General features: G+C 45.2%; 1 protein-coding gene across 2 annotated transcripts in view; it reads left to right on the top strand.

Annotated features, from left to right (window-relative positions):
• The window catches only part of adamtsl5 (ADAMTS like 5), a 164,564-nt gene that overhangs the window by 87,088 nt on the left and 51,586 nt on the right, over positions 1-25,890 (top strand). For both annotated transcript variants that reach the window (XR_004416204.1, XM_033046489.1), the window contains exons 3-8: positions 99-253; positions 6,893-6,953; positions 7,095-7,203; positions 12,066-12,193; positions 16,769-16,892; positions 23,033-23,116. Coding sequence is in view for 1 of the 2 variants with exons in the window: in XM_033046489.1 (XP_032902380.1) it covers positions 99-253; positions 6,893-6,953; positions 7,095-7,203; positions 12,066-12,193; positions 16,769-16,892; positions 23,033-23,116 (661 nt within the window). In the remaining variant the exon portion in view is untranslated. The remainder of the gene's footprint in view (positions 1-98; positions 254-6,892; positions 6,954-7,094; positions 7,204-12,065; positions 12,194-16,768; positions 16,893-23,032; positions 23,117-25,890) is intronic.

The raw sequence follows: 25,890 nt of genomic DNA, 5'->3' as shown, positions 1-25,890 counted from the left end.
CAGCACTTTGTGCTCTACTCAAGATTTGCAGCATCTGCAGTTCCTGGGATGCATTGCTCAGCTCAGGAGTTTTAATTCATGCTTCTTTCTACAAGTAGGCTGGCAATCCGAAGCTAAGGAGGTCTCAGTGGTTAAGCAGACCGCGACAGCGGCGGCAGGCGTGGATCGGTGAATGGTCGGCATGGGGGAGTTGGAGTGTCTGTTCCGGCTCGTGTGGAGGCGGAGCTTCCTTCCGGATGAGACGATGCCTCAGGTAGGTGGCTGGCCAGGACCTTCACCTGCATTGTCCACAGATCTTGCCTCAGCATCAGAACTCAACAACACTGGCGTCTCACACATTGCGAAAGATGCACAAACGCCCCACTGGACAACGAACTAACTACTGGAGCATTCACAGAGGAGCAGCTCACTTTATTGACCTCTGGTGGTTAACATCACCTACTGCAACCATGGAAACGTGGGCACGGACAATTTTAATCGATGCATTGGAGTATTTTTACAAGGAGGTATCATTTCAGTGAAGGTCTCAATTAAATAGGCACATTTTTACTAAAGCAAAGCAGCTCACAAATAAGTTTTTAAAAAAATATATATTTTTAAACTCATGCTTTTCAATTGAGTGCATCTAAGAGAAGTTAGAGATGGACACATTTGCATCTCCTCAGCCTGTCTTCACACAACTTGCATTCTTCTAGCAACAGAATGGTATTTGCTCTGTTGCTTTAGACTTTAGAGATACAGTGCGGAAACGGGCCCTTCGGCCCACCGAGTCCGATTTACAATTCTGTTTTAACGAAACCAATTAACCTTCAAACCTGCATGTCTTTGGAGTGTGGGTGGAAACCGGAGCACCCGGAGAAGACCCATGCGGTCACGGGGAGAACGTACAAATTCCATACGGACAGCGCCCGTAGTCAGGATTGAACCCAGGTCTCTGGTGCTGAGAGGCAGCAACTCTCATTCTGCACCATCATGCCGGCCTAAACAGAAACGGTGTTCTTTTGTATCTAATTTTGATAAAAGTCGAAGGATATTTGTTATCTTAGGAAGAGAGGACTAAAATAAAACCTCACAAAATGATACAACTGTGGAGTCAGACAATTCTGAATGTTACACATTTGTGGGAACAGTGTGCCCTAATTTCACTTCTGCATGACCCAGGTTCATGTTCTGAGATTCTGTGCTTCATTCCGCTTGTCTTTGACACAGGAAAAGGATTCACCAAATTAATTCATGGTTCACAGGTTATAGGAGCAGAATTAGGCCATTCGGCCCATCAGGTCTACTCCGCCATTCAATCATGTCTGATCAATCCTTTCGTCTCAACCCCATTCTCCTGGCTTCTACCCATAACCCCAGACAACCGTACTAAACAAGAATTTGCCAATCTCTGCCTTAAATATATCCATTGACTTGGCCTCCAGAGCCGTCTGCGGCAATTCATTCCACAGATTCACCCCCCTGTGACTAAATAGGGCGGCACGGTGGCGCAGCGACAGAGTTGCTCAATTGCAGCACCGAGTTCGATCCCGACTATAGGTGCTGTCTGGACTGAGTTTGTACATTCTCCCTGTGACCATGTGTTTTTTTCTGGGTGCTCTGGTTTCCTCCCACAATCCAAAGACATACTGGTTTCTATGTCAATTGGCTTGGTATAAATATAAAATTGTCCCTGGTGTGAGTTGGATAGTGTTAATGTGCGGGGATTGCTGGTGGGTGTGGATTCGGTGGGCCGAAGGGCCTGTTTCCACGCTGTATCACTAGACTAAATTGAACTAAACTAAATAAATTCCTCCTCATCTCCTTTCTAAAGGTAGGTCCTTTTATTCTGAGGCTGTGGCCTCTGGTCCTAGACTCTCCCACTAGTGGAAACATCCTCTCCACATCCTCTCTATCCAGGCCTTTCACTTTCCGGTAAGTTTCAATGAGGTCCCCTCTGCCAAAATTCTGTCAAAAACTCCTCTATTATTTTCAATCACCCAGGATAAGACTCTCCATTAGAAGACTATGTGCTACCATAGACACCAGAGCCATCTTCTCCAACATAAACTCGAGGTTATTTTCTCCGTATCTTCAAATATTTACCTCCTTAACCTTCTAAATAAAATGAGCCTCAAATCTGAACTACATTGAGTATTAGAAAATTGCTTTCCTCTTCTTCTGCCACTAGTCCTATATTTATGACTTCCAATATATAACCCATTCACAGACCAGTGAAAATAACCTTGCATTATTTGTTGATCTGGGTATTATTAAGAGTTTTTTTTAATTACATGAGCAATTTAGATTTTTGGAAACATTGATAGGGTTGTTGTAGGAGAAATGGATGAACTATGAAGATTGACTATTTTCATCATGCCTTTATGGCTTTATGAAAGTATTTGTTGGGATGTTATTATGATAGAATCGTACCACACAGAAGCAGGTCCTTCAATTAAGCTCGCCATGCTGACCAAGATGTTCCATCTGAGCTAGTCCCATCTGCTCACTTTTGTCCCACATTCCGCTAAGCTTTTCCTATGCATGTACCGGTCCAAATATCTTTTAAACATTATTATCGTAATTGCATTAGCACTTTCTCCAGCAGCTCGTTCCCTGAACGCATCACCCTCTCTGTGAAGAATTGCCCTTCAAGCCTCTTTTTAAATCTTTCCCCGTTCAGTTTAAACCTATCTCCTCCTGCAAAAAATACTGCATTCATCTTTATCTCCACTCTTTTGTGTCCTTCGCTCCAAGGAATAAAGTCTTAGCCTGATGCTCAACCTTTCCCTATAGCTCAGGTCCTTGGCCTTTAGTAACATTCTCGTAAATCTTCTTTGGATTCTTTCCAGTTTAATGGTATCTGTCCTATAGCAAGGTGACCAAAACTGGACACAATGTTGCAGGTGTAGTCTCACCAACATCTTGTACAACTGCAAGATAAAATCCCAATGACTCTATGCATTGATTGATGAAGGCTAGCATGCCAAACACCTTATTCATCACCCTGTCTCCCTGTGATGGCACTTTTAGAGTACAATGTACCTACTTCTAGGTCCATGTGTTCTACAATACTCACCTGTGCCTGACCGTTCTATGTGAAAGTCTTTATTGACCTGGCCGTTGTCTTTGGGAAGGTTGTGATGATACTTTATGAATTACTGTACACTGTGTGGGATACTGATAGTCCCTCAGTGCTGTTGGGTTGGGAGTTGCAGGATTTGGATCCAAGTCTGGATGGCATGGGATTTGGAAGGGATACCACAGTTAGTGGTGCTCCCATCTGCCTGAAGCTTTGGTCCTACTATGTGGCAGAGGTTGTGGGTTGAGTGAATGAAGTTGAAACTAGCCTGGGTGCACTTCAGTGTGCTGGTGGTGGAGAGAAGGCGGCACAGTTGCGCAGCGGTAGAGGTGCTGCCTTAGAGCACCAGAGACCCGGGTTCGATCCTGAACACGGGTGCTGTCTGTACAGAGTTTGTACGTTCTCCCTGTGACCGCGCGGATTTTCTCCGGATGCTACGGTTTCCTCCCACACTCCAAAGATGTACAGGTTTGTAGGTTAATTGGCTTCAGTAACATTGTAAATTGTCCCTAGTGTGTAGGATAGTGTCGCTGGGCTGAAGGGCCTGTTTCCACACCGTATCTCTAAAGTCTGAAGAATGGGAGGTAATTGACTACTTGTGATCAAGTAAGCTGTAACAGATCATCAGCCTTGGTCCATGTCCCAACCAGAAACGCCATCTGTCTATTCCCTCCACAGATGTTCCTCCAGTACTTTGTTTCTTGATCAAGCTTCCAGCATCTTCAGTCTCTTGTGGCTGCATATTGATCAGCCTGTTCTCAGGCAGGGCAATGGTTAAGGTGCAATTGTAGGTCTCAGTGAGGAGAAGAATTGCCAGGATTACCAAGTGCCCCAACTCCAAATTGTTATCAAGGATGCAAAAAGATTGGTGTCCATGTAACTGGATGCAAGATAGACACAAAGTGCTGGAGTGACTCAGCGGGTCAGGTAGCATCTCTGGAGAAAATGGTACGGGTAACCTTTCGGGTCGGGACCCTTCTTCAGACTTAAATTAAATGCAAGTCAGGCTTCTGGGGTGGATAAAGTTAAATGTGAGAAAACAAATCCTCAACATTTTAATGCATCAGCCCAGACATAACTCAACTGTTTCCCAGTCTCCAGTGTTTCTGTATAATAAAGCCAGGATCAAACTGCAACTTTTGAGTTAAATTGGGCTTTAAATGTTTTATAGCACGGATGTACTGTATAAGCCGAGGAATCAATCTAAACTACCTACTTTGTGGCTCCCTGGAGTAAGTCCCAATGGCAATTTTCATGATTAGTGACTAGTTTCTGGAAACCACTTTGAAAGTTTAAACTGTATTTCATTTCCTTTCAATAACATCTGCAAAAAAACTTCCCCGTGACCTTTTATGAATGCGTGGAGAGAAATGCCTAACCAGAAGGCGAAGTCTCAATTGATCTGTTCCTGGAATTAGTAAAACATTCTTAAAAGGATAATGACAGGTAGATTGAGTTTAGCTCAGTTCAGTTTGGTTTAGTTTAGAGATACAGCACGGAAACAAGCCCTTCGGCCCAAAGATTCCACGCGGACCAACGATTGCCCCGTACACTAGCACTATCCTACACACAGGGGACAATTTACAACTTTTACCAAAGCCAATTAACCTATAAACCTGTACATCTTTGGAGTGTGGGAGGAAACCGGAGCACCCGGGGAAAACCCACGTGGTCACGGGGAGAATGTACAAACTCCGTACAGACAGCACCCGTAGTCAGGATCGAACCCGGGTCTCTAGTGCCAGAAGACGGCAACTCTACCACTGTGCCGCCCCATATAGGTTTCCAGAACAGGAGCAAACCATCAAATTTGACATTTTGCTTAGGTTGTCTGGCACTGCTTGATGCCAAAGCATATGTTTTGGGGCAAATTTTCCAGGAATTACATTTATAAAGTTAGGATTCTAAAACACTACTAGTTGAAAATGAGGTGACTCATGAGTCATACTCACACTGTGAGTTTTGTGTGTTTACTTTCTCTGTAATCTTCCCAGTTCTGCAACCTTCCAAACTCTCTGTGTTCTTTCAATTCTGGCTTGCTCTGCATTCTTGGCTTTCATTATTCCTTCACCGTTAGCCCTATGTGTAGGTAGGAACTGCAGATGCTGGTTTAAACCGAAGATAGACACAAAAAGCTGGAGTAACTCAGCGGGACAGGCAGTATCTTTGGAGAGAAGGAATGGGTGACGGATCGAGTCCCTTCTGAAGAAGTGTCTTGACCTAAAGCGTTACCTATTCCTACTCTCCAGAGATGCTGCCTGTCCAGCTGAGTTACTGATAGCCCTGTCTTCAGCTGTAAAGACACTACCTCTGCCATTCCCTCTGCAAAGCTGAACACTTCCCTATCTTAGTTCAAATTAGTTTAGAGATACAGCGTGGAAAAAGGCCCTTCAGCCCACCGAGTCCACGCCGACCCAGATTTTACCAGAAGTCAATTAACCACCAAACCCGCATGTCTTTGGAAAGTGAGAGAAAACCGGAGCGCCCAGAGAAAACCCACGTGGCCACAAAGAGAGCTCCGCAAAAAATAGCACCTGTAGTCAGGATTGAACCCAGATCCCTGGCGCTGTAAGGCAGCAACTCTAGTGTTGTGCCACTGTGCTGCCTAAGCAGATACAATTATCTCAGCTCCTTCAGGGCACTCATTAAAATCCAATTCATTAGCCAACAGATGCAATGAATCGCCTTAAAATGCAATCCATTGGGCAAAATATTGTTCTTCTCTTCTAACAACTTACATATTTCAGTGTCAAATTTAGTTTGATGACACTCCAGCACCATCAACTACTTAGGGCGGTGCAGTGGTAGAGTTGCTGCCTCACAGCACCAGAGTCCTGGGTTCGATCCTGGCCACGGGTGCTGTCTGTATCGAGTTTATACGCTCTTTCTGTGACCACATGGGTTTTCTCCGGGTGCTCCGGTTTCCTCCCACACTCCAAAGATGCGCAGGTTTGTAGGTTAATCTGCTCCGTAAATTATCCTTAGTAGGTAGGATGGAATTAGTGTACGGGCGATCTCTGGTCGACACTGACTCGGTGGGACAAAGGACCTGTTTCCACACCACAACTCTCAACTATAACACAGAGCAACTCCAGTTACATCAACGCCACGTTACATCAACCTACTGTTTGAATAGATTTCATGATAGAATTTGACACATAACAACCTGATAATAAAAACCAAAGTTTAACTTTATTACTGGAGTATGGAATGGATGAATGACAGTCGTTTTTCCCAGTGTGATTCTTAAACTAGAGGGCATAGGCTTAAAAGGAGAGGGAAGAGATTTAAAAGGGACAGGCAACTTGGTGGCACAGAGGGTAGTCTGTATCAGGAATGAGCTGCCAAAGGACTCTGGTGAACCAGATACAATAATGACTTTTAAACAACATCTGGGATAGATATGGTGGGTGTATGGAACAATGTGCCAGAGGAGGTAGTTGAGGCTGGTACTATCCCAGTGTTTAAGAAACAGTTGGATAGGTACATGGATAGGACAGGTTTGGAGGGATATGGACCAAACGCAGGCAGGTGGGACTAGTGTAGCTGGGACATGTTGGCCGTGTGGGCAAGTTGGGCCGAAGGGCCTGTTTCCATACTGTGTCACTCTATGACTCGCTATGACTTTATATGGATAGGATGGGCTTACATGGATATGAGCCAAACGCAGGGAAATGCAGGCCTATGGGACTAGCCCAATATTCCAACTTGGTTGTCATGGACAGGGTGGGCTGAATGGACTGTTTATGTGCAATTCAACTCGATGACTGTATGACTTGCTTCTTTCCAAGAATGAACAAAAGCCACAGTGCACTTGCTTTCCATTTTCAGATATGCCAACGCAGAGGACTGTCGTGGTGATCAGAGACAGTACAGAGTATGTAACGTTCAGGTGAATATATTTCTCACAGAAAATAATTGTTGATAAGTTGATACGTTTTATATATTTTTTACGATATGATCTTGTGATCAGCACTAGTTTGTTTTTTTTTCTCCTGGTGACTTATATGTTGACATGTTACATTTTTCACAGGAGTGTCCTCCGGGATCTATTGATTTCCGAAAGTTCCAGTGTTCACTTTACAACAACAAGCCGATTAAGGGAAACATGATGGTTCACCAGTGGCTTCCGTTTTACGGGGGTAAGTGCGACCACATTGGCCTCCGTTTTGAAACAAGGAGATCCACATGTCCTGAGTTCATAAGTTTGTAAGTTATAGGAGCAGAATTAGGCCGTTCGGCCCATCAAGTCTACAAGGCCATTTAATCATGGCTGATCTATTTTTCCCCCTCTCAACCCCATTCCACTGCCTTCTCCCCATAGCCCCTGACACTGGAAGTGACACTTCCTTTGGCATTAACCCAGCATGTCCCATGCCTAGTTTGGAAGGTCAGGAAATTGAGCATTTGTGAAATAATTTGAAGTGCCCATGCACTAGAGACCTGGGCCTCTTTACGATGGATTTCAGTTCTAGCGGACGGACGCACCGATGGCTGCCGGTGCTGCTGCCTCGGCTCACACTGCCTTTCCCAGCCGCTTGAGGGTTTACTGTATTGTTATCAATGGGAGCATGAAAACCTGCAAGCAGGGCTTGGTTTGATGATACAGTTATCTTTAGATGTGCGATATTGGTTTTGCAAGCCATGCTGTGGGGATTATCCGGCATTTACCAGATTTCATTCACCCAGATCTGGAATGATCTAGCAGAGGAAGCTGTGGAAGTGGATACAATTACAGGGCGGCACTGAGATAGAGTTGCTGCCTTACAGCGCTTACAGAGCCGGAGACCCAGGTTCGATCCTGGTTGTAGGTGCTTGTCTGTACAGAGTTTGTACCTCCTCCCCGTGACCTGCGTGGGTTTTCTCCGCGAACTTTGGTTTCCTCCCACGCATTTGTAGATTAATTGGCTTGGTATAAATGTAAAAATTGTCCCTAGTGTAGGATGCTGTTAATGCACGGGGTTCGCTGGTCGGTGCGAGTTCAGCGGGCCAAAGGGCCTGTTTCTGCGCAGTATCTCTAAACTAAACTAAACTAAACTAAACTCTTACCTGCACTCCGGCCACCTGCAGGCTGCTGACCATTGACTCCGCCGATCCTCGTCTCTCCCCTGACCACCAGCAGGCGGGGGCAGTCAACTCACCCGGATTCCAGGCCCAGTTCCAGACCGAGAGTCTGAAGAAGGGTCTCAACCCGAAACGTCACCTGTCCATGTTCTCTAGCGATGTTGCCTGACCTGCTGAGTTACTCCAGCATTTTGTCTCCTTTAGCGTATTGAACAGCAACTTGTTTCTACTAATACAATGTAAATACTTTACTCGGTTATAGTGGACACTCAGCAATAACCAACACCATTTCCCCCCCCCACCCTCATGGTCCGTTATAACGAGGGATTATTATAATGTTATCAATGGAAGCAGGAAACCTGGATGCAGGACTTGGTTTGATGCTCCTGTTATCTTTAGATGTTTAAGAAGGAACTGCAGATGTTAGGTAGACAAAAATAGAAGGCAGACAAAAATGCTGGAGAAACTCAGCGGGTGAGACAGCATCTTTGGAGCAAAGGAAATAGGCAACGTTTCGGGCCGAAACGTTGCCTATTTCCTTCGCTCCATAGATGCCGCCTCACCCGCTGAGTTTCTCCAGCATTTTTGTCTACCTGTTATCTTTAGATGTGAGATATTGCGTTTGGAAGCCGTGCTGTTGGGATTATCCGGCATTTACCAGATTTCATTCACTCAGAAGATAGTCAGTATCTGGAATGATCTAGCAGAAGGAGCTATAGAAGTGGATACAATCACATGGCGCCTCAGAGGCAGAGTTACTTACAGCGCAGGAGACCAGGGTTCGATCCCAACCACGGATGCTGTTTGTTTATACGGAGTTTGTACGTTCTCCCCGCGACTGCGTGGGTTTTCTCGGAGATCTTTGGTTTCCTCCCTCACTCCAAAGACGTACATGTTTGCAGGTTGCAGGCTTGGTATAAATGTCAATTGTCCCTTGTGTGTGTAGGATAGCGTTAGTGTGCGGGGATTGCTGGTCGACGTGGACTCGGTGGACTGAAATGCCTGTTTCTGCGCTGGATCTCTGAACTAAATTAAATTATGACTTTTCAAAGACATCTAGCCAGATATATAGATAGGAAGAGTTTAGTGGGATATGGGCCAACTGCAGGCAAATGGGACAAGCTCAGTATGTCAATTTAATCAACATGGAGAAGGTGGGCCGAAGGTCCTGATTTTGTGCTGTACAGGTCAATAACTAGGGCTCTAAGCGACAGATTAGGAGGAAACATTATAAATTAGACGTACATTTTGGAATATATCATAATTTAAGGTTTATTGGCTTTTGAATGGAATTGATGGGGGAACTGGAGATTATTTTGGTCAGTTAGGCTGAGTCTAGAATTAGGAGATGTAACTCTAAAATACATTTAAAAGAACATTCTAAACAAGAAATTGTGAAATGCAAGCTCACACAATGGGTGTTCGAGATGGGGACAATTGTTGACCATTTAATTAATTAACTTAATTTGTTTAGTTTAGAGATACAACGCGGAAACAGGCCCTTCGGCCCTCCGAGTCCACACCGACCAGCGATATCCACACATTAACGCTATCCTACACACTAGGCACAATTTACATTTATACCAAGCCAATTAACCTACAAACCTGTACGCCTTTGGAGTGTAGGGGGGAAACTGAAAATCTGTGGGAGAAAACCAAAGATTTATGGGCGGCACGGATGCACAGCGATGGAGTTGATGTCTTACAGCGCTTGCAGCGCCGGAGACCCGGGTTCGATCCCGATTATGGGTGCTGTCTGTATGGAGTTTGTACGTTCTCTCCATGACCTGCATGGGTTTTCACTGGGATCTTCGATTTCCTCCCACACTCCAAAGACGTACAGGTTTGTAGGTTAATGTGGCTTGGTGTATGTGTAAAATTGTCCCTAGTGTGTGTGTAGGATAGTGTTAGTGTGTCGCTGGTCAGTGCAGAGTCGGTGGGCCAAAGGCCTGTTTCCATGCTGCAACTCCTAAACGAAAAATAACTAAAACAGAAAAAACCTCTGAATAAACCCACGCAGGTCACGAGGAGAACTTACAAACTCCGTACAGACAGGCACCCGTAGTTGTGATGAAACCCAGGTCTCTGGCGCTGTAAGGCAGCAACTCTACCGCTGCGCCGCCGTGTCGCCCTGAAGTTAACAGAATTTTGCTTGGCAAGCCGCTGGCATGGATGTTGGAATTAACTTGTAGATCAGCTCGAAAACGTGCAGGTTGGTTTCTGTAAATTGTCCCTGGCGTGTAGGATAGAACTAGTGTACGGGTGACTATTGGTTGGCATGACCTGGTATCTCTCAACTAAACTAAAATATCACCCATAATCACACGCAGATTCATGGGCCTGTACTAGTCTACTCCTCTCTCTGCATCTATGCCCTTTCAACCTAACCAAGTGAACACCAGCAATGAAATTACTCCTCCTTGTGTATAAGTGCTAATAATATAATTCCTGGCTAAAATAACCACTCACCAAATCTGGGTTCAATTACCGAATGGAAATCAGCCCAGAGTATTCAAAGGAAAAATGACCAGATGTACTGTCCCTGATGGCTTGTCCAAGCCACAGCTGTGCTATTCAAGGTAATAAACATTCTCCAATGAGACTGTAATGCTGTCTGTCCATTCCATCCATCTCCATTGTAAACCCGTTATTTAAATATGTTACAGTTTTGCAAAATTGACAGACCAAAGGGAGTTGTTACAAATATATTTAACAAAGTTGCCTCGTACAACGACCTCATGAGAGGAGCAGAAGCATCGGCGAAGACGGCTCATCTCTCCAGCAGCCAAATTCAACAGGATTTTCAATCTAGCAAGCGAATGGATCTCAAATCAATGTGATGCCTGATCGTGCATTCCCACCACGAATGCTGCCTGACCCGTTGAGTTACTCCAGCACTTTGTGTCTTTCTTTGTAAACTAACATCGGCAGTTCTTTGGAGAACCATTGAGAGAATGAAGAAGGGTCTTGATCCGAAACGTCACCTGTTCCCTTGCTCCAGAGATGTTGCCTGTCCCGCTGAGTTACTCCAGCATTTTTGGGTCGACCTTTGGTGTAAACCAGCATCTGCATTTCCTTCCTACATTTTGCATTCTAATGGATAGGATTGTAAAGCTGCAATAATCAGTGATCAAATTTTGGTTGGTTGAAAAACACAGCATTGAAACAGACCCTTTGACCCACCAAGTCCACGGCAACCGTTGATCACCCGTTCACACTAGTTCTATGTTTTCCCACGTTCGCATCTACTCTCTAAACATTTGGGTAACTTTACAGAGGCCAAATTACCCTTCAATTCTGTACGTCTTTGGGATGTGGTGGAAACTGGAGCAACCTGAGGAAATCCACGTGGTCACAGGAAGAAGCTGCAAACTCCACGCAGGCAGCACCCGAGGTCAGGATCAAACTCGGGTCTCCGGCGCTGTGAGACAGCGACCCTACCGGCTATAGCACTGTGCCGCCCAATTTGTTTCACCTCTTTGAATATCACATGACATGAAATGTTCTCCTCAAAACCCTCACTGACCTATTTGGTGAGGTTGGTCTACTTGTCCAGTGTAGTACTCTCACTTCTATGGGAGTTTAGTTACAGAACAGAATCAGGTCCTTCGGCCCACCCAGTCTGCGCCGACCAGCGACCATCCCGTACACTAACACTGTTCCACACATTAGGAACTATTTACAATCTTTACCGAGGCCAATTAACCTGCAAACCTGTACGACTTTGGAGTGTGGAAGGAAATCGGAGCACCTGGAGAAAACCCACACAATCACGGGGAGAGTGTACAAACTCCATACAGACAGCACCGGTAGTCAGGATGGAACCCGGGTCTCTGGTGCTGTAAGGCAGCAACTCCACCGCTGCGCCAACATTAATGTTTAAATGTTGAAGTTTAAAAGTTTAAATGTTGAATCGTGTTTCCTCCTCTTCTTCAAACAGCACCCAACCAGTGTGACCTCAACTGCCTGGCCACAGGGAAGAATTTTTACTACAGATTTGGTCACGTTCTTGACGGGACAAAGTGCAGCCCTAACTCATCAGATATGTGCATCAGTGGACGGTGTCTGGTGAGCCATTCCTCAGAGAATTATATGGGCCAAAACCATACTTTAGTACATATTGTATAAAAACCTAACTGTCTTGGCTAAGTATATTGAGGACAGGGATCGATAGATTTGTATATATCACAGATGTCAAGGGTTACTAGAATGTTGCCTAGGTTTCAGCAACTAAGTTACAGAGAAAGGTTGAACAAGTTAGGGCTTTATTCTTTGGAACGCAGAAGGTTAAGGGGGAACTTGATAGAGGTCTTTAAAAAATGATGAGAGGGATAAGCAGAGTTGACGTGGATAAGCTTTTCCCACTGAGTAGGGAAGATTCAAACAAGGGAACATGACTTGAGAATTAAGGGACTGAAGTTTAGGGGTAACATGAGGGGGAACTTCTTTACTCAGAGAGTGGTGGCTGTGTGGAATGAGCTTCCAGTGAAGGTGGTGGAGGCAGGTTCGTTTTTATCATTTAAAAATAAATTGGATAGTTATATGGACGGGAAAGGAATGGAGGGTTATGGTCTGAGCGCAGGTATATGGGACTGGGGGAGAATACGTGTTCGGCACGGACTAGAAGGGTCGAGATGGCCTGTTTCCGTGCTTTAATTGTTATATGGTTATATGGTTATATGTGCTTAGTGCAGAAACATGTCACTGAGCTACCAGCTCTTAGTTTAGTTTAGAGGTACAGTGCGGAAATAGGCCCTTTGCCCCACCGAGTCCACACCGACCAGCGATCCCCGTTACACCAGCACACACTACACACTAGGGACAATTGACAATTTCTACCGCAGCCAATAAATCTACAAACCCGCATGTCTTTGGAGTGTGCGAGGAAACTGGAGCACCCGGGGAAATCCCACGCAGCCACAGCACGCAGTCCAAACTCCGCATAGACAGCACTCGTAGTCAGGATCGAACCCAGGTTTCTGGCACTGTGAGGCAGCAACTCTACCACTGTGCTGCCCTCATTGGATGGTGGAGCAGACACGGGGGGGGGGGAGATACTTGACCAGTCCTGCTCTGGTTTTTTATTTCCTCCTCTGGTCTGACTGTGGACAACCAAGTCCTGCATTCATCAACAAGATATCACTGGCGATTGTTCATTTAGAATGCAGGGGCTGAATCTTGCCTTCCTTAAGCTCCATTACAAACCCAGTTTAATGCAGTGGCCAGGGCCAAAGTGGGAGCATTATTTCAGTTTTTCTGCCATTCCTGCTAAACAATTTTATCCTGTGTTTACAGAACTGGTTCAAAACTCCAGAACATAATATCATCTCAAAACACTCAATGGTATCAGACCTCCCGTAGTCCATCTAGTTCCATAAATAATGTCCATTGCCTGCAATGGGGTAGAGGTGAATCGGACAGTGCCCTGGCTAATGGAAGGATCATTTAGAAGCCTGATGACAGAGGGGATAAAGCTATTCCTGAATCTGATGGTGCACACTTTGAAACTTCTGCACCTTCTGCTTGAAGGGGAGCAGGGAGAAGAAGGAATGGCCAGGATGAGACCAGGATGTTGGCAACATTTCCAAGGAACCGTTAAGTGTAGATGGTTTGGATGGTGAAGTGCAGATGGGGAGCCCACTCTTGACTTCCAATGATCATCCAACGTCAATTCATTCACCAGTTGGAACATCTCTCCTGATTTTCATTGCACTTGACTTAATTGTGACACATTCCATGTCGCTGAATTGATGCCACTTGCTCTGCACCATCATTCATTGGATGTTGCCTGTACTGTGTACAAGAACCTCACAAAGGACACCAAGGGGCTCAGTTATAATGTCCCTTCATAGTCAACTAACTTCACAGCTATCTCTTGTGTCAGGTGATGTGCTCTTGTTTGCATTTGCCGAAATAAAAATAAAATAAATAGAAATAGGAAAGATATATAACTACTTAATTCTCAGTTCATTAATACACAAGGGACTGCAGATGTTGGAATCTTCAGCAAAACACAAAGCACGAGTGGAATTCAATGGATGAGGCAGTGTCTGTTTCGGCTCGGTCCAGACAGATTAATCTGAAGAAGGGTCTTGACTCAAACGTCATTTACCCCTTTTCCTACAGATACCGCCTCATCCACTAAGTTCCTCCAGCACTTTGTGTTATGTAACTGTTCATGTTCACTGATATAACAAAAATGACCTGATAAGTGTAGGAATTAATATCTGTTTAAACGGTGCTTTGTTTGGTAACGGAAGATTATGATATAGATATATTTGTTTAGTTTAGATTATTATTATTGTCACATGAACCGAGGTACAGTGAAAAAAATGTTTGTTGTGTGCTATCCAGTCAGCAGAAAGACATGATTACAATTAAACCATCCACAGCGTAGATACGGGATAAAGGGAATAATGCTTTATGCAAAATAAAGTCCAGTAAAGTCTGAGATAGTCTGAGGGTCCAAAGATAGTCTGAGGGTCTCGAATGAGGTAGATGGTGGATCAGGACCACTCTCTAGTCGGTGATGTTATGGTTCAGTTGCCTGATAACAGCTGGGAGGAAACTGTCCTGTTTGACTTTAGTGCAGGCTGAACAACTGTACTTTTAACAAAGGATACCCCAAAGAGGATTGAATCTAGACCAGTAGTCCATCTCATGAATAGACAGTGAGCTGGTTTTGGTGAGGTTTAGGTTTATTATAATCACGTGTACTGGGGTACAGTGAAAAGCTTTGTTTTGCATGCTATCCAAACAGATCAGATATACCAAACATAAGTACAATCTAGTCAAACTCAAGTGCAATGGATAGAGCAAAGGGAACGACTCAGAGTGTAAAATATAGTTCTCGGCGTTATAGCACATCAGTTCCATAGATAATGTCCATTGCCTGCGATGGGGTAGAGGTGAATCAGACAGTACCTAGCTTATGGAAGGACCATTTAGAAGCTTGATAGCAGAAGGGATAAAGCTATCCCTGAGTCCGATGGTGCACACTTTCGGTTGCCTGATAACAGCTGGGAAGAAACTGTTCTGTTTGACTTTAGTGCAGCAGAACAACTGTACTTTCAACTTAGCCACAAGGGAGAACCTAAAGAGGATTGAATCTGGACCCCTTCCAGCTCCTCCCATCTGTTGAGTTAATCCTAAAACCATATAATTCTAGTATCCAGAGCACTCAGAGAGAGCAGAGACCTGGTATATCGTATGGCTGTCAGAGGAAGATGCTTGTATTCACAAATGGGATAGGGAGGCACGGTTGTGTCTTGTGCTGTTGAAACAGTGTAGCCCTGAGGGAAAGATAAATAAGAGCCTTTGCAATGGAGTACAGGGGGATGAGGGGTAATCTTATACGGTAGATGTGTATGATCATTAGAGGAATAGATAGGATAAATGCACAGAATGGTTTATCCAGAGTAGGGGAATCAAGAACCAGAGGACATAGGTATAAGGTGAGTGGAGGAAGATTGAATAAGAACCCAAGGGTGGTATCTATGGAACAAGCCACCGGAGGAGGTAATTGAGCAGGTACCATCACAATGCTTAAATAACATTTGGACAGGTACATGGATAGGATAGGTTTAGAGGGATGTGGGCCAAATGCAGGCAGGTGGGTATGGTGTAGATGTGGTATGTTGGTCGGCACGGGCAAGTTGAGCCCAATGGCCTGTTTCCACTCTGTGTGTCTCTATCCACAATTTCCTGAGACACTGCCTGACCCAGTGAGTTACTCAAGCATTTTATGTCCTTTTTATAAACCAGCATCTGCAGTTCCTTGTTTCTACAAGCCTATAAAAAACTTAGTCTGACCTGTAGAGTACTTGTAGATTCCACACTACAGGACACAATTGGGATTGCCTCAGAAAGTAAAATACAGTTATTTTGCTCTCAGCTCTGCCTCAGATCTTAATCACAATGAATGGCGGTGCTGGCTCGAAGGGCCGAATGGCCTCCTCCTGCACCTATTTTCTATGTTTCTATATTTTCTATGCCATGGTAAAGAAAGAAAAAAAACGTTTTATTTAAGTTAGGTCTAGAGGGATAGCAGGCAGGTGGGACTAGTGTAAATGGCGCACCTTGGTCAGCATGTGCAGGTTAGGCTGATGGGCCTGTATCCACGCTCTATGACTATGACTTGAATTAAAATGTATTTCCTGCAAGGGAACCTTCTGCACAGAATGTGGACCACGCTGCCTGAGATGTGCGTGTACGATTCTCTCTGCGCCTTTTTGAATGAAGTTTATTCACAGTGACTGCATCATACAACGTGTCCGGGGTGAATCATCACAAACATTTCCTTGTATTTAATCTAGTTTAGTTTTGTTTAGAGAAACGGACCAGAAACAGGCGCTTCGGCTCAGAGAGTCCGCACCGACCAGCGATCCCTGCACACTAACACTACCCTGCACACACTAGGGACAATTTACATTTACACCAAGCCAATTTACCTACAAACCTGTACGTACTTGGAGTGTGGGAGGAAACCAAAGATCTCGGAGAAAACCCACGCAGGTCACGGGGAGAACGTATGAGCGTGGTTGGGATCGAATCCGGGACTCCGACGCTGCGAGAGCTGTAAGGCAGCAACTCTACCGCTGCGCCACCGTGCCGTGTTCTTCACCCCTTTCTTGTTCATTTCAGACGGTGGGCTGCGACAACATCCTGGGCTCGAAGGCCAGCATGGATGTGTGCAGAGTGTGCGGTGGACAGAACAGCTCGTGCGTCCAGGTCCGGAGAGTCTACCAATCAGCACCACTCGCCTCCGGTGATTGCCCTGACTTTGCCGATGGGTGAATGCCTTGTGCCTTGGCTAAAACATGAATCTGAATCGCCGTCCGCGCCGATCGCCACCAATAACACCAGTAGCGCGCTGTAACTCAAGGGGGCGGCACAGGTCCTTCCCAGCTGCATGCTGGCAAAAACTGAAAGAAAGTCTCCTGGAAATACAAAGGGTGGTGGGTGTTTGTAACAAGCTGCCAGAGACGGCAGTTGAGGCTGGGACTATCCCAACGTTTAAGAAACAGTTAGACAGGTGCATGGATAGGACAGAGTTGGAGGGATATGGACCAAATGCAGGCAGGTGGGTCTAGTGCAGCTGGGACATGTTGGCTGGGTGTGGGAAAGTTGGGCCGAAGGGCCTGTTTCCACTCTGTATCACTCTCTGACTATACACATCTGTAAAGAGAGTACAGAGGTAGACAGTTTAGTTTAGTTTAGAGATACAGCACAGAAACAGGTCTTTCGGCCCACCGAGTCCACACCGACCAGTGATCCCTGCACACCAACATTATCCTACACACACTAGGGACAATTTACATGTACGCCAAGCCAATTAACCTACAAACCTGTACGTCTTGGAGTGTGGGAGGAAATTAAAGGTCTCGGAGGAAACACACGCGCTCGTGGGGAGAACGTACAAACTCCGTACAGACAGCGCCCAGAGTCAGAATCGAGCCCGGGTCTCCGGCGCTGCAAGCGATGTAAGACAACAATTCTACCACTGCGCCACCGTGCCGCCCAGTTGGGAAAAAAGGCAACTGTCTTTGATGAGCGTTTGACGGCACTGGGTCTGTACTCGCTGGAGTTCAGAAGGATGAGGGGTAAACCACATTGAAACTTACCAAATAGTGAATAACCTGGATAGTGTGGATGTGGAGAGGATGTTTCCACCAGTGGGAGAATCTAGGACCAGAGGCCATATCCTCAGAATAAAAGGACATTCCTTTAGGTAGGAGATAAGGAGGAATTTCTTTAGTCAGAGGATGGTGAATCTGTGGAATTCATTACCACAGATGTCTGTGAAGGCAAAGTCAGTGGATATTTTTAAGGCGGAGATTGACAGATATTTGATTAGTACAGATGTCAGGAGTTACGAGAGCAAGGCAGGAAAATGGGGTTCAGAGGGAAAGATAAATCAGCCATGATTGAATGGCGGAGTAGACTTGATGGGCCGAATGGCCTAATTCTGCTCCTATAATTTATGAACTTATCATACAGAAAGTGCTGGAGTGACTCAGTGGGTCAGGCAGCATCTCTGGAGAACATGGATAGGTGACGTTTTGGGTCTGGAACCCTCCTCAGTCTGATTGTAGTAGGGGGGAGGAAGCTGAAGGTGGGGATGGAACAAAGACAAACAAGTGATAGGTGGATACTGTTGATCGGGGGGTGGGGGTGGGGGGGGGGGGGAATGATTGATTGGCTGATGGGTGGGCAAAGACCAGAAATAAAAACGAGACAAAAGGCTGTGAGATAAGTAGAGCAGAGAAGTGAAGTGTGACGCCAGGGGAAAAGGTGGCACATTGGCACAGCTGGTAGAACTGCTGCCTCAACGCCAGAGACCCACGTTCTGACCTGACCTCGGGTGCTGTCTGTGTGGAGTTTGCACATTCCCCCCGCACGAGTGTCCCCCGTGTGCTCCGGTTTCTTCCTGATTTCAAAGGCGTGCGGGTTTGTAGGCTAACTGGCCTCTGTACATTGCCCCTAGTGTGTCGGAAGTGGATGAGAAAGTGGGATACCATAGAACGAGTGTGAACGGGTGATCAATTGGACTCGATGGGCTGAAGGTTCAGTTTCCATGATGTATCTCTGAAGGGAAAATGGATCTGGGTGGAAGGGGATGGGGAAAGGTAAAGAGGGGTTGGTGTTGGCTAGTTACCTAAAACTGGAGATGTCAGACAGATACAACATACTGGGAATGCAGCCAAACGTCCCAGTCTGTACTGTTTGCTGATGTCTACCATGCCATCCAACATTGCCAGTTTTACACTTTGCACAGTAATGCAATAGGTTTTCATTGATTATCAAAACTTGGCACGTTACTGATTATTCATATTACCCCAACTTCTTGTCTCACTTTTCCAAAGCAAATGGCATTTGGAAAATCAAAGAGTCATAGTGTGATACAGTGTGGAAACATGCCCTTCGACCCAACTTGTCCACACCGGCCAACATATCCCAGCTACACTAGACCCACATGCCCGCGTTTTGGTCCATATTCCTCCAAACCTGTCCTATCCATGTACCTATCTAACTGTTTCTTAAAAGTTGGGATAGTCCCTGCCTCAACTATCCCCTCTGGCAGCTTGTTCCATACACCCAACACCCACCATCCAATTCCTCTCATGATTTTGTACACCTCTATAAGTTTTCCCCTCATCCCCCTACGCTCCATGGAATGGAGACCCAGCCTACTCAACCTCTCCCTATAGCTCACATCATCTAGTCCTGGCAACATCCTCGTTAATCTTTTCTGAACCCTTTCAAGTTTGACTATATCTTTCCTATAACATGGTGTGCAGAACTGAACACAATATTCTAAATGCCGTCTCACCAACGTCTCATACAAATGCAACATGACCTCCAAACTTCTACAATGTTTCTTAAAAGTTGGAATGGCCCCAGCCTCATCTACCTCCTCTGGCAGCTTGTTCCACACACCGACCACCCTTTGTGTGAAAATGTTACCCCTCAGATTCCTATTAAATCTTTGCCCTTAAATCTATGTCCTGTGGTCCTCAACTCACCTCCTCTGGGCAAGAGACTCTGTGCATCTGCCCGATCTATGCCTCTCATAACTTTATCGTGATTCCTGCTTTATAAATAACAGTGGCGGCACAGTGGCACAGCTGGTAGTGCGACTGCCTCACTGCACCAGAAACCCTGGTTCGATCTCGACGTTGGTTGCTGTTTGTAGCAGAGTTTGCACGTTCTTCCTGTGACTGCTCCGGTTTTCTCCGGGTGCTCCGGTTTCCTCTCACATTGCAAAGAGATGTGAGTTTGTAGGTTAATCGGCCTCTGTAAAATTACTCCAAATGTGTAGGGAAGGTTGAGTAACATAGAGCTAGTGTGAACGGTTGATCGATGGTCGGTGTGGATGGACTCAGTGGGCCAAAGGGCCTGCTTCCATGCTGTATCTCCAGACTAAACTAAATATATTTTAGGCGCTCTTCATAACCTCATCTCTCCACTGATCGTTCAAGTGTTACACCCAGCAGGTGAAGCTCTGATTCACTATAGGCCATACACTTTAACTGTCTCGTGATGGCAGGAATCTATCCTTGACACCCTGCACCAAACACAAGTGTATCGGCCACTGGTTTATTTACTTCTTGATATCAATCGCTGGATCCATGTAGCACCAAGCACAGAGGTCAAACTTCTGCACCACCGATTCGATCTACAAATAATTGCTAGCATTGAATTAAAGAATGTAACACCCTAGTGGCGCGGTGACGCCTTACAGCGCCAGGGACCCGGGTTGGATCCTGACTACGGGTGCTGTCTGTACAGAGTTTGTACGTTCTCCCTGTGACTTTTCTCCAAGATCTTCGGTTTCCTCCCACATTCCCAAGATGTACAGGTTTGAGGGTTAATTGGCTTGGTATCATTGTAAATTGTCCCTAGTGTGTGTGGGATAGTGTTAACGTGTGGGGATCGCTGGTCGACGGACTCGGTGGGCCGAAGGGCCTGTTTCCGCGCTGTATCTCTAAATTAAGCTAAACTAAACTAAAATATTTATGACAGGTGCAGTAACATCATTTAAAAGTAATTTGGATAGGCACATGGACAAGAAAGGTTGAGAGGGGTATAGACAAAACACAGGCAAATAGGACAGACTTAGATGGAGCGACACACAATGCTGGAGTAACTCAGCGAGTGAGGCAGCATCTATGGGGCAAGTTGGGCCCAAACGAAACTAGTAGGAGGCTATTTGGCCCATCGTGTCTTTGCCAGCCACACTTGAGCTTCAGATTAATCCCATTTCCCATCTTTTGGTCTCCAGATCTTTCAAAGCTCACGAGTATTTATTAAACGTGGAGACAACTTCTGCCTCCATCACACCTTCAGTCAGTGGGTACCAGTGCACCATCACATGTGGACTGACATATATTAATTTCCAATTCCCCACTCATCTACCTGCCAAGTAATTTAAATCTGTGGCCCCAAGGTACTGACTTTTAGTTTAGTTTCGAGATACAGCGCGAAAACAGTCCCTTCGGCCCACCGAATACACGCCGACCAACCATCACCCATTCACATACTAGTTCTATCCCACACACTAGTGTCAATTTTACAGAAGCCAATTAACCTACAAACCTGCACGCCTTTGGAGTGTGGGAGGAAATGGGAGCACCTGGAGAAAACCCACGTGTTCGCAGGAAGAACGTACAAATTCCGTACAGACAGCACTAGGATCGAACCCGGGTCCCTGGTGCTGTGAGGCAGCAACTCTGCTTCTGTGCCACTGAGTGCTAAAGGAAATATGAAAATGGAAAACCTCATCAACATGCTTAACAGATACTGCATCATACCCAAATAATAGATTATATTGGGATATTCTCACTGAGAAACCACTTTGATGGATTCGTCCTTTTAAAGATGCTTGAAGCTGGCAAGTGCTTTAGCTGCCAACACCACCAAGGAAGTTAGTGCTGTCAAACTGAACACTCCCGGTAGTTACACACAACCTCCATGCAGGCAATGAAAAGGGGGGAAAGAGGGAGCAAAATGGAGAGGGAAGGAAAGGGAAGGGGAACAGAAGGGAAAGATGAAAGGAAAAGATGGAGCAGCCAAATCAGGTGTTTACTAATTTGTAATTCAGTGGGCAGCTATTTGCCTCTGGATCAAAAGGTGACGAGTTCAAATTCAACTTCAGAAGCCTGAGTATTAAACTCTAGCCCGACACTCCATTGTATGGGATCAGATGTTACAAAGAAGTCCTCTCTTCCCTCTCAGATGTGTATCAAAGATTTCTACGCTGCTTGTTGGAATAGCTGCAGGGAATTATCTTTGATCAATATATCCACTTCCTAATAGCATAGCAATAATTGATGATATGGGCCCTTGTCACATTGCTATTTGTGGGACTTTGCACTGTGTTTCTTGCATTAAAACAGTGACAACACTTCGAAAATTATTTCATTGCCCTCAAAAGGTACGTTAAGATATCCTTGGGTCATGACTGGTGCTATACAAGTGCAAATGGTGGAATAGACTAGATGGGCCAAATGACCTAATTCTCCTTTAACTGCTTCTTCTTCTTCTTCTTGCGTATGGCGTGCACAGCCTAAAGTTGTAGGACAACTTGTTCTATTTGATCTTACTTGATTGTGCACGCCAGGTTGATTGCATTCGTCGAAACAGGGCGGACCACGTGAAGGTTGCAATCTCCCATCCCCTCCTATAACTGATGAAAGCTTTTCATTTTAGGCTTATAATCTATGGATCTTTGATTGTCGCCTTTGGGTTTAAAACCGACTGAATTCTTTGATCCCATATGAAGAAGCTCCAACAAGAATTTTATTATTTAGATGTTAAAATTAAAATGTGTGAATAATCCATTTCCATTGACTGGATAAACCAAAACTTCAAATCTCCAAAATAATGCCCAATCTAACTTCGGAAATTTTAGACAATAGACAATAGGTGCAGGAGTAGGCCATTCGGCCCTTCAAGCCAGCACTGCCATTCAATGTGATCATGGCTGATCATCCACAATCAGTACCTAATTTCTACCTTCTCCCCATATCCCCTGACTCCGCTATCTTTAAGAGCTCTATCTAACTCTCTCTTGAAAGCATCCAGAGAATTGGCCTCCACTGCCTTCTGAGGTAGAGAATTCCACAGATTCACAACCCTCTGTGTGAAAAAGTTTTTCCTCATCTCCGTTCTAAATGGCTTACCCCTTATTCTTAAACTGTGGCCCCTGGTTCTGGACTCCCCAACATCGGGAACATGTTTCCTGCCTCTAGCGTGTCCAAACCCTTAATAGTCTTATATGTTCCAATAAGATCTCCTCTCATCCTTCTAAATTCCAGAGTATACAAGCCCAGCCGCTCCATTCTATCAATTGTTGTGGTAATTAGTATTATGGTATTAATGTGCATTTTGTCTAATTAATCCTAGGTTACTTTGGTTATAACAATGTGACAGTGATCCCTGCCGGAGCCACAAACATCAAAGTTACAGACAACAGCAAGAATTACCTTGGTAAGTCAGTTTCTGAAGTTATAAGTGTTGAAAGGTTTTGCAGTCGTTCCATCCAAGTTCGGTCACAACTCCCTTGTTAACTGATTTCATAAGTTCCATCAATAGGATCAATAATTGGCTGAGCTAACTCTCCCTCTCGACCCGATTCTCCTGCCTTCTTCCCATAACCCCTGACATCTGTACTAATCAAGAATCTATCTATCTCTGCCTTAGCAATATCCAATGACGTCCTCCACAGCCTTCTGAGGCATTCAAATTTCAGCCAACGTTTAATTCCAATGTTGCAATTAGCTCAGGTCATCGTGGGTTCAATGGGAAAGACTAGCTAATGGGGCCACTAGATAACCCGACAGAGACAAACCTGTGTTTGTTATAGAACTTAGCTTTGTATTCCCCATCCGCGCCAACCAGCAATCACAAGTACACTAGTTCTATCCTACGTACGAGGGACCTTACAGCGCCAGAGACCCAGGTTCGATCTTGACTACAGGTGCTATCTGTACAGAGTTTGTAAGTTCTCCCCGTGACCTGCGTGGGTTTTTGCAGAGATCTTCGGTTTCCTCCCACACTCCAAAGATGTACATGTTTGTAGGCTAATTGGCTTGGTAAAATTGTAAATTGTCCCTTTTGTCTCTTGTACAGATGTCAGGGGTTATGGGAAGAAGGCAGGAGAATCGGGTCGAGAGGGAGAGTTAGCTCAGCCAATAGCGTTAGTGTACGGGGATCACTGGTCGGCGCGGACTTGGTGGGCCGAAGGGCCAGTTTCTGTGCTGTTTCTCTAAACTAAACTAAACCAATTCTCCGAACAGTCTGACTATCCCTGATTACATTTGATCTCTGTTTGCTTTGGTTTTACCTTTTCCTACCTAACAATGATCTATTATACATTGTCCTTGATCTCAAGTTCAAGTTCAAGTGAGTTTATTGTCATGTGTCCCTGATAGGACAATGAAATTCTTGCTTTGCTTCAGCACACAGAACATAGTAGGCATTTACTACAAAACAGATCAGTGTGTCCCTATACCATAATATAAATATATACACACATGAATAAATAGCCACCCCTTTGATGGCTCGTTCTCACACCTTATACTTCCTTATCTCTGTATCTCCCCCTCCCCTGACTCTCAGTCTGAAGAAGGGCCTCAGCCCGAAACATCACCCATTCCTTCTCTCCAGAGATGCTGCCCGTCCCGCTGAGATACTCCAGCATTTTGTGTCTATCTTCGGTTTAAACTGCGGGCTTAACCTCCATTTAACACCAAAGACTAAAGATGAATTTCTTCCCAAATATATCTTCAACATTCCCAACTCCATTAATTTCTCTCTGGAAGCCACCCTCACTTGACTCCCTTGTACCAGCCTACCCTGGAGCAGAATCCAGTGCATGATTGCAACATCCGCCAGTTCGTTCCCAAATTTCCCACCGCATTTTCAATCCTCTCAACTCTGCGACTGGATCCAGCTGGATTTTATCGCTCTCTGATTACTGGGCCTCACTTTTCAAACTGTTGGTGGTGGAGTTGTCTGTTGCCCACACTTGTATTTCCCTTCTTTAACCCTTCCCCTCTGCAATATCCGTCCCTGTTTTCAGATATCCTTGAGTTCATGTTCTGTAATTCCGTTTATAAAGCTCTTTGGGGTTGTACATAGAGTGGTCCAGCACAAAATCAAGCTCTTTGGTCACCATGTCCATGCTGACCATCGTACTTGTCTACACTAGCCCCCCTATACACACACATACAGTCCAGAGCCTTCCACGCCTCGGTGATAAATGCATGTCATCATCAGGAACATCGAGGAAGATGACTGACTTTTGTGCCTTCCCTCACATTGGGAAACTTTCTGGTTCTGCTGTGTGTTGATGTTTTATGTTGGACTCTATTGTGTGTTGTGTTCTTTATTTTATTGTATGGCTGTATGCAAAAACAAATTTCAGACCTCGGTCTGACAATAAAGTGCCATCATATCGTATTGTATGTACACGTGCTTTTAAATGCTCTGGAGGTACCTGCTTAGACCTGGGACGACAGATGACGCAATGGGCTAAGTGTTCGGCTGGCAACCGGAAGGTAGCCGGTTCGAATCCCGCTTGGAGTGCATACTGTCGTTGTGTCCTTGGGCAAGACACTTCACCCACCTTTGCCTGTGTGTGAATGTGTGTGAATGTGTGTGAGTGATTGGTGGTGGTCGGAGAATGGCAGCCACGCTTCCGTCAGTCTGCCCCAGGGCAGCTGTGGCTACAGAAGTAGCTTACCACCACCGAGTGTGACTGAGGAGTGAATGAATAATGCGATGTAAAGTGCCTTGAGTATTAGAAAGGCGCTATATAAATCCCATCCATTATTATTATTATTATTATTAGACAACCTCCAGGCAACACATTCCATATTCCAACCACTCTCTGTGTGGCAAAAAAACCTCCCCCAGACCCCTTCTAAACATTGTCACTGACATTATACCTGTTTTAAACACCTTCCAGCAAGGGGGAAAAGCAAGATTCTTACCATCTACCCTCCTTCTTATAATTATTTATGACTCCAGCAGATCACTCTTCAGTCTCCTTCATGCCATTGAAAACAAACCCAACCTACCTAAAGACAGACAAGTTTCTGCACAGTAAGGTCCCACAATGTGATGTAGTTTTAGTTTTATAGATACAGCATGGAAACAGGCCCTTCAGCCCATCGATTCAGCGCCATCCAACGATTATCCATACCATATCCTACACACTGGGGATAATTTGCAAAAGCCAATTAACCTACAAACTCGCA

Source organism: Amblyraja radiata, chromosome 29 (genome assembly GCF_010909765.2).
Source record: "Amblyraja radiata isolate CabotCenter1 chromosome 29, sAmbRad1.1.pri, whole genome shotgun sequence".
In the NCBI taxonomy this organism is placed as follows: Eukaryota; Metazoa; Chordata; class Chondrichthyes; order Rajiformes; family Rajidae; genus Amblyraja; species Amblyraja radiata.
The sequence above is the reverse complement of the archived record's forward strand: the minus strand, read 5'-3'. Positions and strand labels throughout refer to the sequence as shown.